This window comes from Mauremys mutica, chromosome 1, assembly GCF_020497125.1.
Source record: "Mauremys mutica isolate MM-2020 ecotype Southern chromosome 1, ASM2049712v1, whole genome shotgun sequence".
NCBI classification, from domain to species: domain Eukaryota; kingdom Metazoa; phylum Chordata; order Testudines; family Geoemydidae; genus Mauremys; species Mauremys mutica.
Window position 1 is genome coordinate 64,255,814 of NC_059072.1, and position 19,815 is coordinate 64,275,628.

Below are 19,815 nucleotides of genomic sequence, written 5' to 3' on the forward strand. Positions count from 1 at the left end.
GCCTCTTAGTAACTTATATGCACTTAGTGTTCTGTCCTGCGGGACCTTTTCACCTGATTTTACTTGAGAACTGAAAGGGAAAAGAAATCCCTCCTCCCACAACTCATTAATAAAACAATAAATTTCTCTTGGAACCCAGAAAAATGTCTTATCTAATGACAACACCAAGCTGACCAAAATGTTTGCTTTTAACATAGTACCTTAAACTTCTTGTTATTTTAAAAAGCATAAATCTTATTTCCTTTGTGTTGCAGAGTTACCACATATTACACATACCGACATGTAACCATTGGGCAATCAGAATACTTAGGTCCCAGTCCTGGAATACACTTTACACGGGTGCAGATCTGTGAGTAAAAGATCCTTGAGTGGGCAACATATTGCACGAGTGGGATCTTAATTATATTCATTTTTGAAACAAGAGCCTTTCTTGAAAAGGTATAGGGTAACATTCTCATATCTGTCATTATGTACTATTGTCGATTAATATGCAATGTGTAACTGGATGTAGTTAAATAGCATTTGCTATGTAATCACACAATACTTGGTATCTTGTGTCTACTCTGTAAAGTATAATACAGGAATACCAAATTAAGGAGTTATTTGCCTACTTTAAAAGAAAAAATCACACATGTATTGCCAACATGTTTATTTACCTATATTACAACTGTTCAGAAAAATGTTTAAAGTATAGTTTATATTTTTTTATTTTATTTTTACTCTTTATGCCTTTGCATTCTTTCAGATGGACAATGAAAATCCATTAAGTCTATTTTACTTTCAATTTCTCAGTGCTGCAATGTTTGGGTTGCAAACACTGTAACACAAGGTTTCTTTGTTTAAAAATAATCGTTTCTATTGGAATTTTTAAAAATAATCACTAGCAACATTTTATTTGTCTTGGGTTTTCTATGTTTCAATTTGAACCAAATTTCAGTTTATAATGTCTATATAAAGTCACATAATATGTTTTCATAATTTAATACTTCAATATTAAAACAAACAAAAAATAGTTCTACAGGAAAAGTAAAGGGACACTGTCAATTTACAGAAAATGCTTCTGTAAAAATATTTTACCTCTTATAGTGCATAGTTGGTTCCATGGTTTCTCCGTTGTTCCTGTGTTCAAGACCAACACAGCAACAAGTGAGAAAAATATTTAAAAATGCATACCCACAAATATTGGTCACCTCAAAGGCAGGTGAAACACTTAACACTTTTAATTCATTTTCTTTTAAAATTAACTAGATATAAAACTGATGTCCCTTTCATCAATTTTTGATCTAATAGTCTCTCCAGACTTAATGATAATTTACACTTGGTAGCTGGACCCAGCTGATCACATACTCAATCTTTGGTGACCTCTGTTTTCTACAGTCTCTTTTCCACCCTTCAAATTTCTTCAAAGCTACCATGCTAATCCCTTGGCCACTTTGGATTTGTTTTTTCCTTTAACCCGTTTTGCCTTAAGCTTCTTCCTCTGTCTGGGATTCATCCATACTGGGTACTGTCCATGTTGATCTAAGAGATTCTTTTTGTTTCTTTTAATCTGTGTCTCCATCTTAACTTCATCTGAAAAAAGAAAGCATTTTCAAAAATCAATAAAAACATCTGAATCAGCTTCATACAGGATACGTAGAAACACTAGATCAGGGTAGGCAACCTATGGCACACGTGCCAAAGGCAGCATGTGAGCTGATTTTCAGTGGCACTCACACTGCCTGGGCCCTGGCCACTGGTAAGGGGGCTCTGCATTTTAATTTAATTTTAAATTAAGCTTCTTAAACATTTAAAAAAAATTATTTACTTTACATACAACAATAGTTTAGTTATATATTATAGACTTATAAAAAGAGACCTTCTAAAAACGTTAAAATGTATTATCGGCATGCAAAACCTTAAATTAGAGTGAATAAATGAAGACTCGACACACCACTTCTGAAAGGTGGCTGACCCCTGCACTAGATATACAAACAGTAACCAAAATAATCTCTCTTCATATATGCCACAATTTTTTTAGTCTCTGTATTGACAGTATCGGGAGTTTCCATAAGAGATTTGTTTGTGCCCCCCAAAAAATGCAACACAGGGTGATCCCTTCTAAATAATGCTGTTTCTCATGGCAAAGGAGTGGATCTAGAATGTGCTTTTGGACAGATGCTCTTCCCCAAGCCAAGTATCAGTTGTTGAGAGCAGGAGCTAGTTGCTGGATGGGGGAGGGAGTGCGCAAACCCATGGAACTTAGGAGCAGGAGCTGATAATGGAGTCTGTTGTTAGGAGAGAGGAACAACAACTGTAATATCACAGTCCAGAGCTACTACTGATTATAACTATTGTATTTTCTTTAATGTTGATGGGTGAAATGAAGCAGGGCCGCCCAGAGGGGGGGGCAAGAGGGGCAATTTGCCCCAGGCCCCGCGTCCCGCAGGGGCCCCCACGAGTGTTTTCCAGGGCCCCTGGAGTGTTTCCCCTCTTCCCGCGGCTCCGGTTGAGCTCCCGCAGGCATGCCTGCAGCAGGTCGACCGGAGCCCGGGACGAGCGGACCTGCCGCAGGCATGACTGCGGAGGGGGCGCTCGTCCCGCGGCTCGGCTGGACCTCCCGCAGGCATGACTGCGGCAGGTCAACCGGAGCCGCGGGACCACGGCACCCGCCGCAGTCATGCCTGCGGCAGGTCCGCTCGTCCCGGGCTCCGCTGGACCTCCCGCAGGCATGACTGCGGCAGGTCAACCGGAGCCAAATGCCGCCCCCGCGCCTGCTTGGCGCGCTGGGGTCTAGAGCCGCCCCTGAGCAGGGGCCCCCGCCGCCGAAGACCCCGGGCCCCCGGAATTCTCTGGGCGGCCCTGAAATGAAGGGTCACTAGTACCAACTCGAATGAAAAACAAGTTTTATAAAAAACAATTCCCCTCCCCACCCCCCTTGCTACTCCATTCCAGGCTTGAAAACCAGAAAGGTGGTTGTGGGGAGGGACATGAGGGAGGAAATGGTTGCAGGGGATCGGAGGGTGACACACACAGGGAGTTCATGGGAGGAATGGAGGGATGCAAGTAGCCCCTTGGGTGTGCTCTGAGCTCAGCCAACAGAACCCATGAAGCATCTGATCCACTGCATAGATTCACAGCTGTATGTTTCAAAACCTGGGCTGTTTTTTCCGCTCTGGGGCCCAATAAACAGCACTGCAAAATTAAAACCAAACTCACCACCTTGATCTTTGACTTTCTCGGGGGTGACCACCGCTGCTATTTCCTTAACCTCCTCCATTACAACATCAGCATTTGCTTTCAGGATGTTTTTTAATCGGCTGAGTTCCTTCGGCGCATTCTTCTTCCTCTTCTCAGCTCGCATCTTTCTCTTCCATTTACTCCTTAAACTCTTGGCCATTTTGTGTGTTAGCTGAGATGAGGGGGAGAGAGATGAGCAAAAACACAACAAACTTACCTCCAAAACTGGACACTTCCCCTCGCCCCCCAACAAACCCCACCCCCGGGCCCCGAGTGGGCGAGGCGAAGCCCCGCCCCTGGCCCTGTGCTGAGATGTGGGTGGGATCCAAGCGGCCCCACTCACTCGCTCGACACAGCCGTGAACTGGCCCCGCACCCGGGCCGCGTGCAGCCCGCGTGCCACGGGTTTCCCGGGGGGGGGTCGCTACAGGGGAGAGGTCTCCGCCCAGAACCGCCCCGCCACACTCACAGGCGGCCGCACACTCCCCTCCCCCCGTACGGGAAGGCCCCGGCGGAGCACGCGACCGCCGGGCTCGGCCGCTTCACTGGGCAGGGGCCGCACGTGGGCACCTCCCGGCTGGGTCAGGCCGGGGGCCGCGCGCGCTCCATAATCTACTCACCGAGAGTCGCGCGGAGCCGGATCCCCCACGCGCACGACTGCCAGTTGCTCAACAGCACTTGCCTTCCGGTGTCTGTGCGGCGCGTGCGCAGCCCCGCGGGGCGGGGCAATGGTGGAACCCGTACACGTATAGAGCCACCTGTAGGGGGCGGGGCCTATGAGCTGCTGAGTTAACCCGTTCAGGGCCGGGGCGGCTGTAGCTTAAGTCGCCTGAGACAGGGAGTGGGCGGGGCCAGGCACGTGGTGACCAGCGCGAAGCGGGGGTCCTGGCACAGGACCAATCTTGGCTGGGCATCCGCAGTCAGTCTCCCAGGGAGCTGCTGTGCAGCAACAGCAGCCCGGCGGGCAGACCCCTGCCGCTCTTGGAGCAGAACAGCCCCACAAACTGACACATTACGCTGTATGCTGCAGTCTCTAGAGCAGGGGTTCTCAAACTGGGGGTTGTGAGCTGTCAACCTCCACCGCAAACACTGCTTTGTCTCTAGCATTTATAATGGTGTTAAATATATAAAAAGTGTTTTTAATTTATAAGGGGGGGGTTGCACTCAGAGGTTTGCTATGTGAAACGGTAAAACGTTTGAGAGGCAGTGCTCTAGAGTCTAGACACTGGGTCACTGTTTGCAAGGCACTGCTGCTTTGCCCGGGAGTACAGAGCCAGATCTGAGCTGTTGAATTAGATACTAGTTTACTTAGAGGAAAATGCTTTATCTAGGAAAAAGCCCACTGATGTAAGTTGAAAATACCTAGGAGAACTTGGTCCATCAACAGCATTAATAAACGTACACATTAGTGATACTGGAGGATGGTTAAGTTAGTCTGCCTGGCTTTTGTTTCATGACTGATCATATTTTGATACCAAATAATGTGTTCAACACATCCAACATTTTATTTGCTGATAAAACCTGAGGAAAATAAGGTGCTATTTTCTAGATAAAACTAACAGTAAACACACACAATGTAAAAGCAACTCCAAAGACAGACATCTGACCTTGTTACTGAACATTTAAAATTTTATTATGTTTCTTAATACAGCTCAAATATAAGAGCAGGTAGAACATTAATTTACAGTCCTCCTTGACCAACATCTCAGCAAGCCAAATGCATACCTGGTCTTAAACTATCCCAGTTCTTTATTGCTAAAAACAACTTTCACTTTGCCTCCCCTTACTGGCATTCCAAAATACTTGTCCTTGGTAATAAAATAATCTCATAGCTCTAAAACAGAGTAGATTAAAATCTTTTAAAGGAAGTGTACTTACATTTTACTAATTAATAATTCCAAGTCTTTCAAATCAAGAGCCCACTAATATACATTTTTAGAATGACAATTTTAGCTTATGTAAAATATCACTATACGCTAACAAAATGAAGAGAATTGATTTTATACTATCCAGACAGACTTATGATTCCAAAGGAACCATCCACAGCAGTTATAGGATAGCAGAAATAAAATGATGGGATTTTCTGACTGTTCATGTTAGGGCTATCAGAAGTTGAGAAGCATTTTCATCAAAAGCTACCTTAGTCACAAATAAAGCCTTTACGGAAGTAACTGAAATGGCTGCAGCGTGCAATTAAAGTAAAATATATATTTTGAGCAGAAACTCATCAGTTACATAAAACCCTTTCATTTCTAAGAAAAAGATTCAGTAACCATGGAATGGAAAAACAGGAAGATTCAGTCTCAAAATATACTGCAGTTTGTATATAATCAAAACCAACCCTATTTAGACACAACCCTTTATACACCAAATTTCACTATTTAAGGAAGAATTTCACTACAGATCGCCTACAATTATTTTTTATTGAATGCTTCTAGAAGGCGCAGCAGATGCAGGAACAGATTGATGATATCTAAGTAGAGATTAATGGCAGCCAATATATACTCTTCAGGGGACAGTCTGTGCATCAGCAAATGAGTGTCATAGATGATAAATCCGCAGAATAGCAGCGCTCCCGCAGCAGCAAACAACAGCTCTATTGTCTCACTATAGAAAAACAGCTATAACCAAAATGATAATGTGAGAAGGGAAAACATTTGTAAGTTCAAATTTCTTACGCAAAGGCACTTTAGTATTAAAACAAAATTACAATTAGACAACTGTAAATATTTTGCCCTTGTACAGGAATATACCGGTACATATTGCTAAAAGCCAGTAGTAGAAGAGGAAATTCCAAACTTTTGTTTTCCCCACTCAAATTAACACCCCCACCCTTGAGGTCTTAGGTCACCATTCTTCTGGGAGATGTAGATTAGATATGATTTACTTCAAAACTCAGTATATTTACACATATGCTACTGATTCAGTAAGACTACTCACGGTAGTGAAGTTAAGCATGTGCATAAGTGTTTGCAGGATAAGGGCCTAAATGAGCTGGGGGGGTTGCTACTGGGTGACGCAAAGTACTGCCCAGGGACTAAGCACGCTGCTTTTGCAGTACTCCAAACTCAAGGAGTAAGACAATGACAAACTGAACATGTATTTTCTGCAAAAGAGTGCAGGCTGTATGTTAGAGCCAGCTTACCAAAAACAGACAAAAATTCCTACCAGGCCTTCAATGTTGTCTATCCCAGGGGGTTCTCAAACTTCCATTGCACCACAACCCTCTTCTGACAACAAAGTTACTACATGACCCCGGGAGGATGACAGAGACCGAGCCCCGCCACCCTGGGTGGGGGTGGAGTTCAGGCTTCTGCCCTGGGTCCCAGCAAGTCTAATGCTGGCCCTGGCGACCCCGTTAAGATGGGATCCCAACCCACTTTGGGGTCCCGACCCCCAGTTTGAGAACAGCTGGTCTATCCCTATCATTCCAAATTTGTGTCATTAGAAGCAATGCCTCAGAGGAAGCTCTACTTTCAGGACAGTAATAGTGAAGGACAATGAAGAAAAAAAAAGTGGCCATCCTGTCTGCATCCAGTCAGCCCAGAAATCTAGTTTGATTAAGTTGTTTCCCAATCAAACATACTCCCAATTTTACAGTGCCAAAAACAGCATCCTACTGAAATCAATTTGAAAAATGTGGTCAAAAGGTTACAACATAACTTGTGCCAATAACATTCACAGATTGCATCAGCAAATACCCACTGCTTTTAATCTTACAATATGAATGAAAGATTTCTACAAAATGGTAACTGAGCAGTACATTTTAAGTTTAATTACAGATAATTCATCACTACATTAACTTGTAGTCAATTCCCTTTATAGTTAGCCAATTGGAGACACATACATGATACACTGGCTTATTATAGATCAAGGATAAAATGATCAACAGCACCCAAGTGACTTAGGAGCCCAGGTCTTATTGAAAGTCAAAGTCTATTGCAAAATCAGACTGATGATCCTAAGTCACTTTGGCGCTGTTGATAATTCTCTTCCAAGATTTGTAGATTTTACTCTGAGTTCTCAAACATGTCCTATTCTAACAATTGTATTCTTTTAAAATTTTATATAATTAGATGCTAAGTATTTTATTTTAGTTACTAATTATGTCAAACAATCACTTCTAGCCCTGAACACAATATATCTTACCCTCAAGAGACTTGAGAGGATGAAAATCCACAAGCAAGCAAACAGCCTGGGGGGGGGAAGACATTCCTGTGTTAGCTATATTACTATTATTTCAAAATTTTCTTCAAATGTTTCCATCCCACAGAAAAACACCTTGAATAGTCTAACAGTTATTCGCATATACATGTGAATACATACAAACACCCCCTCACACCCACCCACCTCTAAGATGCCAGGTAGCAATGAAAACTTGCTGTTAATGATTTGCTATTTGAAAGTTCCCTGATATTTCTGTGAAAAATACAAATAAATAGTTTGCTAGTGTAATACTAACATTCTAGTTTTAAAATTGTTAACATAAATAACACAAACTGCAAAATAAACTATTTGCCAAAGGAGGGACCTATATAAAAACAAAAATTAAAACTCAGAACACCCATAAATCAATTATACAACTCAGCTTTCTGTAGGCCTGACTTTTATTCCTGTATCTGTAATACTTGTGCTTTTAAAATAGTCTGATAAGGGAACCTACCCTGCTCCAAATTTGCTGAAATCTCTCTTTGACTGCAAAGTATACACAGTCAGCCCAAGAAACACAGCAGTAGTCAGAATAAAAGCTTGTAAGACGACAGATACATCATAGAAAGTCACTGTAAACAGAAAAGTAAATTATCATTTAAAAAAATAGTACACAGTGCATATAATAGAACAAGATTTTTGATTTAATAAATGCTTAAACATCATGATGAGTTTTTTATATTTATAGACTGTCAATGTGAGAGAGATGGTTAGATTTGACCTAACAATCTTGAGACTCATGCGTACAATATGCACATACCATATGTTTCTGCATTTGATGGTTCTTAATGTTTTTGGTATAGGGTTAGCTTTCTTAAATGGGCACGTCAAATCTCTTGTACCTGTGCTAAAAAACATTGTCAGACTTGTGCAAGGAAAGCCAGATCCAAGAGCAGAGAAGGTACTAATCCCATTCCTGCAATGGGAAAATGGCATCTTTTCTCCTGCTCTTTAACAGTAAAGTCATAGGGGTACAAAGCAAATGTAGAACTTCTATTTTTTCTATTTAATAGGAAGAAAGGATGACAATCTGATTTCCTCCCTCTGCTCCCGTGACTCTGCTACACATGTTGAAATCATGTGTGCAAATCCAAAATAAGAGCTCTGTCACCAGCCAGGCCACAACTGGCAGTTTTAATCAGCAATGGGTGCAACGTGTCCGATTCCTTTCCCTATTTCTGTCTCAAATCAACAGGCAGTATTAGAATGACTAGCGTTTACCTGTAATAGCAACAGTCAACGCTTCCAAAAGAGTCTATGAGAAGAAATGGGAAAAAAAAGCATAAACTAAAGATATCCATATGAAAATACTGTACACATTCGCCAGTTTGTAGTTTTAAGTATTTTGCTACATAATCTTTTACTATATGCAGAATGTACCGTGTACTATAGAAACATGTTAATTTGTTACACTTTCGGTTTAAAAAAATAAAACTCTCAGTAAGACAAAAAAAGGAAAATGCAGTATGTGTTGCTACCCAGGAGAGAGCATAATTGTTACATGTAATTTTTATTTTAAAGCCTATTTCCTTCCTTTCTCCATCTATGGTACATGACAATTTTAAGTAATGTGCCTAACAAATCTCCCTTAAATAACAATAAAGGTAGGTAGGTTTATCAGAACTGTTGTTATAACTGAACTGTTTTCAGTTTCTCCGTCTGTATATTTTTCAGTATTAAAATACTTTCTTAGGGGAATTTCAGGACTATGAGGTGGAAGTATGTACTTGTGTCCTTAACTTCTTTCCCTTGACCAATCAACTTAAAATCAAATCCACTACTGTTTTATTGGCACAAGACTGAAACAAAACTTGGAATTTTCCTTAGTTTTTAATATTCATTGAAGAAACATGAGTTTTCAGAACGGTACCTTGGCTGTTTTTATCCTGTCTACTCTTGGGAGAATTCTGTGGTACTGCGTGCCTGCAGAAAATGACAGGGAAGCCAAGGGCGGGGGTGTGGGGATGACCATGGGTGCAGTTTTTGGGGGAGGGGCACTGCTCCCCCCAAACAGAGGTGAGGTATGGGGGGCACACAAGGTTATGTGCCACTACCCCCCCCCCCACCATTTCTGCAAGCGCAGAGCTGTCCAGCTCAAGGAGGCAGTGCCTGGGCTCCAATGATTCTGCAGCTGAATGCTGCCTCCAGGGTCCTAGTGCCAGTCATGTTCACCTTCTATGTGCTAGGAGCCTTCCTGTCTTCTGTGCAACAGTGAGTGCCCACAGTGGGGCTGGGTAAGTGGGTGGGTGGGTGGGAAGGAGGTGGGGGTGAGGGGAAGAGGCAGTGTGGAAGGAAGGAAGGGTGGAATAGGGCAGGGGGAAGGGAATGTGTGAGTGAGAGGAGGGGGATGAAGGGGTAGTAGCGGGAGAGGAGGAGACGGGGAAGAAAAGGTGATAGGGGAATCATGGGGGAAGCAGGAGCCCAGCATGCGGCATCCTCTCAGGAGCAACTGGAGCTCCCCCATTAAGCAGGCCCACTGAACCCTCACCCCAACAAGCTCCAGCCCCCTACACCTGGACTCCCTGATAAGCCCCCCCCACCACATCCCCACCCCACTGAGCCCCAACCAGCTGCACTTGGACCCCTTCCCCATCTAGCCCCACTCCCCCAACACCCAGATCCCCACACTGATCCACCCACACACCCCCGCCGAACCCCATCTCCCCACACCCAGACCCTCCCCTGCTGAGCCCCAACCACCTTCACCTGGGTCCCCTGCAAAGTCCCATTGCCCCTGCATCTGGAACCCCTCCAATGAGCCCCTGTGCATCCAGATCTGCCACTGAGCCACCCACACCCAGATTGCCCCACACAGAAACCTCTCACCCCACACCTGGATCCCCCTCCCCATTAAGGCCCTCCACACTTGGATCCTGCTAGGCTGAGCCTGCCTACCCACCCACACCTGGTATTTCTGGGACAAGCCCAGCCCTTGCCACTGCATCAAGATCAGGTGCAGCCTCACTGCCGAGTCCCTGTACTGGAGGAGGTGGGGGCTTTGGGGTGATCTCACACCTCAGTGCAGCCAGTGGCCTGTGCTCCCCAATGCCGTGCTAGAGCCACATTTATTTACTGACAAATAAAATTTGCAGAATTTTTAAATATTGCGTGCAGAATTTTTAATTTTTTGGCACAGAATTTCCTCAGGAGTACCCGTTGGATCAAATCAACTGTTCTGAGCCCTCACTTTCTTTAAACCTATTATGTCCCAAACTTACAGTTCTGTCCTATCCTTTCTGCAGTGTGTAATGTTTAAACTGTTGAGGAAAACTACTGGAATACAACATTCCATACTGTACTTGGATGCAACTTCTACAAAAATCATTTCATTTTAAACAACTGGAATAAACCCTGAAAGTTTTCTGCATCACAAGTTCAGAAACAGACAAATATAAATCTACATTCCAATTAAATAACTGACCCACTGCATGGCTTTTGGAGAAAACATCTTTGTATCTTATAAGACAGGATAACCTGGTAGTTATCTTCAAATTTGAAGAATACAATTTACACAACTTCTTCCAAGATGTCAAAGCCAGAGGAATGCTAGTGGTGCAACCAAAGCACCTCCTTTTGGCAGACTGAACTATCTCATTACTTGGGACAAGAATTCCTTAGGCTGTTGGAGGGTGACTGTGATAACTACAAAATTCTACATATGGGCTGACTGGTAGTTATATACTATCATGCATGGGATCAAAATTTGAGACTAGCCCATTCATATACTCTTTGGATTGGAAAGATGCTCAAAACTCTTAACACCAAGAAGGAGAAAATAGATTTTAATCTTCTACAGTAGAAGCCACTACGGGTCCCTGTCAGCAACTGTGCTTGATCTCAGCTATCAACTATTTAACTGTTTAGTACGTATGGTAACACAGAAATTTCCTTGAGTCCCATGTTTCCTATTCACCATCTTATAGGCAAAAAAAGGCCTCAAAATCAAGGGGGATATTAAAAAAGAAAGAAGACAAAAAAAGAAAAGAAAACTTTGCTGAGGCCTGTTGAAAGCCCCAAGACGTTGTATTCTTTCCATAAGGAAGCTTGAAGAAGACTGAGTGGAGGATATCAGGGAACAAGGTGTGGCCGGAGCATACAAAAATTCTGATGGACTAAGAATTTTATACTATGCTTTGTAAAAAGGTACAATGAAAAAAATTAGCCACCACTGGTTTGTTTTAAAAAGCTGTTTGCAAATAACATTTTCATTAAGCATTACTCTTGTAAAGAATGAAGTTATAAGGATACTTACAAATCCAAAGAGTAGGTATAAATTAACAGGATGCTGATGTCTATACAGGGTTAGTGCTAAAATCATAACCAAAGATCCAAGCACAGATACCAAAAGCAAAGCAGGGCTGTAAAGTTTAACATAGGAAAGTCAGAGTTAAATAAAAGTAGTAACACTACTTCTCAGATTTTCTCAAGAAGCTAATACTTACACCATATGTCTACAGTAACACTAAGTTGAGGGGTGTGAGAGTTCCTTATACCAAAAGATACAAGCTGTTCAGAGATCTATTAGCTGGATCTAAAACAGTGATCTATTATGCTTGTGTTTGGACGGAAAAAAATAAGCCCATTACATACGTAAAATGTAAGAAGATATTTTTATCTGTAAATAAACAAATCCATAATACTTATACATGTGGGCTCTGATTCTGCAAACACATATGAGTAATTTTATGCACTAATCACACAGAATTCAACATAAACATTAACTAGTAATTTGCTGCTGAAATGAAGTGGATAAAGTAGTTCCCCAAGCAAAACATAAGAAGTTTCTGAATGAGATGGGGGGTTTCCAACTATAGCCATGTCTACACTACAGAGCTTACAGCACTGTAACGCTGCTAGTGCAGACGCTCCAAGTCGATGAAAGAGCTCTCCTGCCGACACAGCACTGTCTACACCTGCGCTTAGGTCAGTATAACTTATGTCACTCAGGAGTGTGTTGCTTATTCACACCCCTGAACAACATAAGTTATACTGACCTAAGCTGTAGTGTAGACATGGTCTATAAATATAATCAAGCAAATATTTTATATGGTATCCATTGTATAGCATTTTGTGCTGCTGTTTTATTGAAATTGGAGAGAAAAGAAAAGTTAAGGCAAAATTACAAGAGCATATGTGGCACAGTGCCTGAGAGGGAAAGTTCCAGATAGAATAATACAGATGGAAAAACAACTCAAATAGGATCAGTTGTGGTGAAGGGACACTAGTAGAAACAGTAAGGAACATTGGAGAACAGCGGATACAATTTCTGAGGCAGAAAGAATCAGGTATGTGAAGAATTTCAGGGTAATTCTCAGTGAGTCAGCAATGGCCAGGAAGCCAGAAACGGTGATTGAGGATGGGGCGAGATATGGTCCGGCTTCCTGGGACACGAAAGTGACAGTTTGACTACAGAGCATTCCAAACGCTGAGTCAAAAAGCAGGGATTTAGGAAGACCATAAGAAAGAAAACCGCATTAGGTGAGATGTGAAATGATTAAGGCATGTATCTCAGTAGAGCGAGGATCAGGATATGTAAGAAGACAGGAAAGAGAAATATGGGAAGAAAGTAAACAAGATCTAGTCAGAATACAAGATTTCTAGAGAGGAATACAATTAAAGAAAATTATAGAACCAAAGACAAAGAAGGTGTTTTACTCAGAATATATCTGGGAGATGTAAAAATATTAATATAATTAAATATCCTTTCTCCCTTCCCTCCCACAAATTCCAAAGTGACCATTGCACTAGCTACGTTTTAGTTTTTGAAAAGATTTCCCATTTCATTTAAGAACTTTACCTTTCATGCACAAATGTCTGAACTGGAGTAGAGTACAGAAAAATTGCAGACGTCACTGTGGTCAAAAGAACTTGAATTGAAAGAATACTGTAGACTTTTCGTAGAAAAGCTGGGATAAAGAAACAAAAATGGCATGTCACCTTTGAATACTCATTGCTGAATCACATTTTAAGACTTAAAGTAGACTGCAAATTCAATCTGAGTTTGCAATGCAATATGGAAGCAACAGAAATTGGCGTAATTATTGAACAGCATAAAAACATGTCTCAGAACAAAGCAGTAACAGTCCTTTCACCATACAGCTCTGATGCACCTGCACAGTATGTGGAGATATAACTAGGTGCAAAGGGATGAAAGAAAGAAAATTTAGGCTATTAGATCATAAACAGTCTCCCAAGATGGTAAAAGACCCATTACAGTAACTCCTCACTTAACATTGTAGCTCTGTTCCTGAAAAATGCAACTTTAAGCAAAACGATGTTAAGCGAATCCAATTTCCCCATACAAATTAATGTCAATGAGGGGGTTAGGTTCCAGGGAATTTTTTTTCCACCAGACAAAAGACTACATTATAAACACACACACACACACACACACACACAGAGTAAGTTTTAAACAAACAATTTAATACTGGTACAGAGTGATGATGATTGTGAAGCTTAGTTGAGGTGGTGAAGTCAGAGGGTGAAAGAGGGTGGGATATTTCCCAGGGAATGCCTTACTGCTAAATGATGAACTAGTACTTGGCTGAGCCCTCAAGGGTTAACTCTCACAGTCTACAAGGCAGCAGGAATGGAGGGAGGGGAGACAGCATTGCAGACAGAAACAGAAACACACACACTGTGTGTGAGAGCAAGAGATGCACATTTCCCCTTTAAGTAACTGACCCCACTCTAAGTACCCTGCCTTGTTAATTAGATTAGCTTGCTGAGATCGCAGCTGCTGCCTGGAAGCTTGTGTGTCCCGTCCCCCCCCCGCGCTCTATGGCAATGGGGTAAGCGGGGTGCAGGAGCCGGGGGGAGGGGGACACCCCGACATTAGCCCCCCTCATACTCTCCTCCCCCCACACAGCAAGCAGGAGGCTTGGGGAGCAGCTCCAAGGCAGAGGACAGGAGCAGCACATGACAGTGGAGGGAGGGACAGCTGCAACTGATAGCCTGCTGGGCAGCTGCACCACAGGGAATTTAGGGGAGCAGGGAGCTGATGGGGGGCTCTGCCAGTCCACCCTGGTTCCAACCCCCCACCAGCCAGCTGCAACAGGTAGCTCTTCCTGCAAGCAGTGGGCAAAGCAGGAATCTGCCAAATGACGGTTAGAAGGGAGCATTGCACAACTTTAAACGAGCGTGTTCTCCAACTGATTCGCAATGTAACAGCGAAACAACATTAACCGGGATGACTTTACGTGAGGAGTTACTGTACTTGGGATATTACATTCGGCTGGACACAGCTCTATAAAAAAAAAGACTGCTGAAAAAAAAAATTCCTGTATTGGCAAAGACATGGTCCCAAATGATTTAAGTGTACTGAATATGTTTATAAACACAGACCCACACATTTAGAGCAAAAAGAAGTCTCTTCACATCAGTAGCCTTATCACCACCTGAATTCTTAAGATCAAGAAAAAAAATCTGTTTTTCTACACCTATAGTAGCTATTTCCCCTCCATTCAAAACCTCCAGTCTCCCTGACTAACTTTTTAAAAGTTATTCTAGTTCTAGAAGTCAAATCTGACATTTATGTTTCCTCCACAGCAATGCTTGACGTTCAAACTCAATACTAGAGACTAAATCACCTAGTGAGAAAAAAAAAAGTCAAATCTAAATAGAAGAGTTCACAGCCTCTTTCCTGCAATCTGGTAACAGACAGTACCTCAAGGAAGGAGGGTGAAATTCACCCTTGTGCATAATGCCAGTGCAAGGCCTGTGTCCTGCTTAAACTGGATTGGATGTAAGTGGTGCACTTACTTTCTGCTGATTCTGCATAAAGATAAATTATATCCAGAAAGTTAAGAGAGTAACATACAAATTAAAGCTCTAACCATCAAGTGATGGATTAAGCAGATGGGATAGCAGGAAATTTCTCTTATATGAATCTTAGATTTATATTTGAATCCACTTTTGATAATAAAACAAGTTTGCCTTCCCCTGGACCGTACTCACCCTGGGTAAGGGCTTGGTGACTTACCCTAGACTGGGTACTAGGAGAAAGCCTATTGATCAAAATAGCCACCCGGCGTCTCTAGCCCTAACGACGGGAGCGGGATTCAAATGCCCGCGCCTCGGACTGCAGCACTCGGAGCGTAGGCAGGAAAAAACAGGCAGTGAAAGACTGGCCAAGCCAGGCAGGCCAGGGCCGCTCTGCCCCGCGGAGAGCGAGAGCAGCGGCGGGGCGTGGTGCTGCCGCGAACCCGGGGTGTCACCGCCTTGGCTCCCGGGGGCCGAGAGGCAAAGGCCGGCGGCGGCGGCGGCGGCGGGGGGAGGTGGTGGTGGAGGAGTCCAAGCGAAAGGGGCCCGGCAGGCCCCGCGGGGGGCGCCCCACACGCTAAGCGGGGGGCTCCGGCCCGAGCGCGGGTCTCACCCATGCGGATGTGGACACTGGCCGAGGCCACGTTGCTGCCGTAGTTGAAGTCATCCTCGATGGAGGACCGGGAGTACCGCGGGTCCGCCGCCGCCGCCTCCGCCTCCATCGCCACCGACTGACTGCGGCTGCGGCAAAGCAACCGACGTCCGCTCCGCGGGCTTCCGGGTGAGACAATCGAACTCCGAGACACCGAGCCAGGCGCAGAGCCGCCGAGCGCATCGATCGCGGGGCGGACAGGCGGGGCCGGGGCTGCAGCGCCCGGACGGGGCAGCCCGCGCGCGCCCCCTGCCGGAGAGCAACACACGCTGCTCCCGGCGCCGTGGGTACGAGTTCTTGCCTCCGTGGCTGCGGACAGCGCCCGACCGCCCCTTGGCGGTTCCCGTTTGGCCGGGCGGGGTATTTCCTCCCCACTAATTTAACCCCCAAATCCTTTATTAAATCCAGAGCCAAATGGTGTTTGTACAATTGCTCTAAACCTGCCCCCAAAAGCCTAACTAAGAGGCAGGCTACTACACCCAAATGTAACAAAATATGTATAAGCGTTTGATCAAGATATTTACACATGGACTAAACCCACTGGTTTCACCCAGCATTACTTAGACCCATATCAGTCGGCTCCAACATGGTCAGGCAGGTATTAGCAATACACCCTTTAAAAGTTTACTTTTTATATACCCTTTAACAAACAAGCAATGCTATTGCCAGTCATTGACTTCAGCTAAAAACCAACTTAAGACAGTTCACCCTTCTTTTGACTCTGAATCCATGTAAGATTTTTCAACCTCCTTTCTCTCAAGCCTTTCTCCCCTATCACTTCCCCTCCTTACTGACAGTTTTTCCTTTGCACCTGGGTTCATATAAGCCCTATTTTTTTAAATAATACTGGAAAAAAAAGTGGACTTATTTTAAGACAAATTTTCTTTGTCTTACTTAAAACCATCTGCAGTCAACCCTATATCAGTAAGAAGCCTTCTTTTTAAAACTTCCCCTTATTACATTAGTTACTCTTTGAACCAGACATCCTCCCTATTTCATTCCTTCTGGCCTTATGACTCATTACTTTCAAGGTCTTTCTTGCTAGTTAAGGCCTTTCATTACAACACATATATCTTTAACCTAACTTTAATTATATATTTATTCTATACCTCAGCTGGCAATTACACCTCCAGCTGCATTGCAAACCTACCTGTCTGTAGCATCAATGGGAGTTGAGGGTGCTCAGAACCTCCAGGGGTTGCTCAGCACCTGTCAGGGTTAAGCCCTAACTCACCATTTCTATTAAAGGTCCTTTGTGATATAGCAGCACTGAATTTGACTTATAATAGATTTTCTTTAGCATGTGGATAAATACGTACCATGAGAATCTACGATGCACTTCACATTAACAGCTGAATATAAAGTGAATATTAAAAAAGGGGTGGGGAGGTTTATAAATATACGTAGAATTAGTGTTTGTAGGAAAAGTTTTTCACTATGCTGACACAGGTCTGTTCCACTCACTGGGATGGTTTTGTGAGGCTTTAGATTTGTTCTTGTCTCCTGGAAGCCTGTTTTTTCTGTTTTAAAGCCTGAAATGTTTAAGGGGAAATGTGAAGGTTGAAAAAGCAACTTCTCCAAAATGGTTTGCCTCAAAATTATTATGTGGTAGTACATCTCTTTCCTTATGGAGTCAAAGTAAACAACAACTATGTTCTGTAGAAGTTTTCAGAAATCATTAATAGAGGTAAAGGTGGCCTTTGGCTCTACAGTTTGCTCCTGGTGTATACCCCTCTAAGCCTGAGTTGTGCCACTTTAAGGGTACAATATAAACCAGATCTTTGTTGAGGCTTTCTCCTAATAATGGGATTGATCCTGTAAGATACTTAATACCCTCAGTTAAATTCAGTGGAAATTGAGGGTGTTCAGCCTTATTAGTATGCCAAAGATGCTGATATACTGTAGTGTTAGACATCTTAGAAATGCTGTAATAAATACATGTAATACATACAAATTAAATAAAATAATGTTTAAAAATTAGAAACAATTGAAATTGTAAAAAAAAAATAACCCCAGTTAATTGTCTCCCATGAAAATCTAAATATATGAATTCTACCATGCTGTGATGAAATGATTCTAAGCAACTTTTTCAGTTATTCAGTTGAGTTGGTTCAAGTTCCTACATGGCAGTCTCAGAGGAGAAAATCTTATTTTAAAATTAACATTACTTTCTACTCTGCAAAATTATTATGGTTCTATTAATGTCATTTTGGATTTTTAGACACTGTGGAGCAAAATCATTCAGCTTCATTCCTGGATTCTTTCAGCCTCAGAATTAGTGAGGACTGGACACTTTAACAATTGCAAAGCTAGTCCAAAGTACACTTACAAACATATACATTACATTGTAACTACAAAATTTAATGATGTTCTTATGAGACAGGAAGTCAGCACAAAGAAACTCAAAGACAGATGTGCCATCTGCTGCTCTAATATCCTTGACGGTGATTGTGACAATCCACAAATCAGGGGACCAGAGTTTATCTTCTTTAATACTTAGAACTTCATGAAATAAACTGCTGGTCTGGCCTTTGGCAATCAGATTACCAGGCCAGCCTTTAATTTTTCTAGGATGAAGTACTTCTCTGAATGTTTCCTTTAGCTGTACATACACCTTAGCTTTACTTGATGAGACAGTACATTGCTATTTATCTTATGTCCTGTCTACACCACAATATTGTCATTGTATATAACCAATGAACTGTAACTGGGTTGACTTCACACTTTGTTCTTGAACACACATTGTTGTGAACATATATTTCATACTGTGGTTGAACCTTGCTGGCAAGCAAGACTGTAGTTCAAAACAGGTCTGTTGCCTGCATAAAAAATTGGGATGGGGTGAGGGGTAATAGGTGCCTATATAAGAAAAAGCCCCCAAAATCGGGACTGTCCCTATAAAATCAGGACATCCGATCACTCTACTGCAGCAGCAGCACTACCAGCTGGGGTCCCAAATTTTATCTATTGGAAGTAAGGAGGGGCACCCCTCTTTCTTACTCTCTTGTTCAAATAATGCTCCTCGTGGTCCTTCTGTGAGAAAAATATATTTTAAATCAGTTTAAAACACATAGTTGGTTACATATGGTATATTTTAATGACTCAGTGAATAAAATCTAACATTCATAGATGAACAAATGTTTAATATTTTTAATATCTGCCAACCAAATCATTGTAATGCAAAATGGGCCCTTTTCAGGTGTGGTTTCTTGATTCCTGGTTTTAATAAATAGTCTTTCACAACTCTTCAGCAATTATTTTGAAGTACTAGGGCGTATCGCAAGACAGCAGTAATTCTGTGGAGAGTATCACTTTTTTGCTTAGCAGAAAATTACTGCTGTGACAGAATTTTGGTTAATCTTCCCTAAGGAGCCTCTCAAGAGAGTGAAAAATTGACAGCGAAAATGTTAACATAATTAGTCTAATAAATTTAAGCAGAGGAAAGTCTAGCATTTCATATCCAAATGTTCTTTTCTCTTCTTTAGGAATATCCTTAAATTCTTCACATGGATAGAAGCAGCTCGTGGATGGATTTCAAGACATGTATTCCCTAGGTAATGCTACCGTGTCTGAAGTCCCAAAGTAATCTGATATATGGCAGGACTGAAATTTCTGAGGGCTGGTCTACACTACACAGTTAGATCAACATAAGGCAGCTTATATCAACCTAATTATGTCAGTGTCTACACTACAGCGTTGCTCCTGCTGATGTAAGTGCCCTACCACACCACATAATAACTCCACCTCCACGAGAGGCATAAGGCTTATGTCGGTGGAGTTAGGGCAATGCAGTGTGTGTGTAGACACTGCATCCCTTATATCAGCTGTCTTGTCAATTTCATGGCAGGAGCCATGATATTGACAAGAAAGCCCAGCTGCTAGAGCCCAGTTGCCCCCCCCCCCAACTGCTCCCCTGGAGGCTGGGCAGCCTCGGACTTGCTGCCAGCTGGGAGCTGAAGCCCAGGTGGCCTCGGA

At 42.8% G+C, this 19,815-nt stretch overlaps 2 protein-coding genes across 5 annotated transcripts; both read right to left on the reverse strand.

Annotated features, from left to right (window-relative positions):
• Positions 1–632: 632 nt before the first annotated feature.
• LLPH (LLP homolog, long-term synaptic facilitation factor) lies at positions 633–4,284 on the reverse strand. Of its 4 annotated transcripts, none has more exons than XM_045002339.1 (3): positions 3,839–4,284; positions 3,202–3,391; positions 633–1,572 (listed from the first exon to the last, which is right to left on the reverse strand). In XM_045002339.1, exons 2-3 carry the CDS (start codon positions 3,377–3,379, stop codon positions 1,409–1,411), a joined length of 342 nt encoding a protein of 113 aa, XP_044858274.1. In that variant the 5' UTR covers positions 3,380–3,391; positions 3,839–4,284; the 3' UTR covers positions 633–1,408. The 4 variants fall into 4 exon arrangements, with proteins under 4 accessions (XP_044858274.1, XP_044858271.1, XP_044858272.1 ...); XM_045002336.1 differs by having other exon boundaries at positions 3,199–3,391; positions 3,839–4,255; XM_045002337.1 differs by lacking the exon at positions 3,839–4,284 and adding an exon at positions 3,688–3,762 and having other exon boundaries at positions 3,199–3,391.
• Positions 4,285–4,824: 540 nt separating this feature from the next.
• On the reverse strand, positions 4,825–16,800 carry TMBIM4 (transmembrane BAX inhibitor motif containing 4). The gene is made up of 7 exons (XM_044997846.1): positions 15,802–16,800; positions 13,225–13,333; positions 11,680–11,785; positions 8,649–8,682; positions 7,882–7,999; positions 7,368–7,413; positions 4,825–5,839 (listed from the first exon to the last, which is right to left on the reverse strand). The coding sequence occupies exons 1-7, from the start codon at positions 15,908–15,910 to the stop codon at positions 5,633–5,635; spliced, it is 729 nt and encodes a 242-aa protein (XP_044853781.1). The 5' UTR covers positions 15,911–16,800; the 3' UTR covers positions 4,825–5,632.
• Positions 16,801–19,815: the final 3,015 nt, after the last annotated feature.

Excerpts from the sequence above, each read along its gene's own strand:
- LLPH (XM_045002336.1), bottom strand. The coding sequence starts at position 3,379 with ATGGCCAAGAGTTTAAGGAGTAAATGGAAGAGAAAGATGCGAGCTGAG. Across the intron at positions 1,573-3,198 it reads GAAAGTCAAAGATCAAGGTG|ATGAAGTTAAGATGGAGACA; the intron begins GTGAGTTTGGTT and ends TTCTTTTTTCAG.
- TMBIM4 (XM_044997846.1), bottom strand. The coding sequence starts at position 15,910 with ATGGAGGCGGAGGCGGCGGCGGCGGACCCGCGGTACTCCCGGTCCTCC. Across the intron at positions 8,683-11,679 it reads TATACCTACTCTTTGGATTT|ACTCTTTTGGAAGCGTTGAC; the intron begins GTAAGTATCCTT and ends TTCTTCTCATAG. Across the intron at positions 8,000-8,648 it reads GTTGACTGTTGCTATTACAG|TGACTTTCTATGATGTATCT; the intron begins GTAAACGCTAGT and ends TTCTGTTTACAG.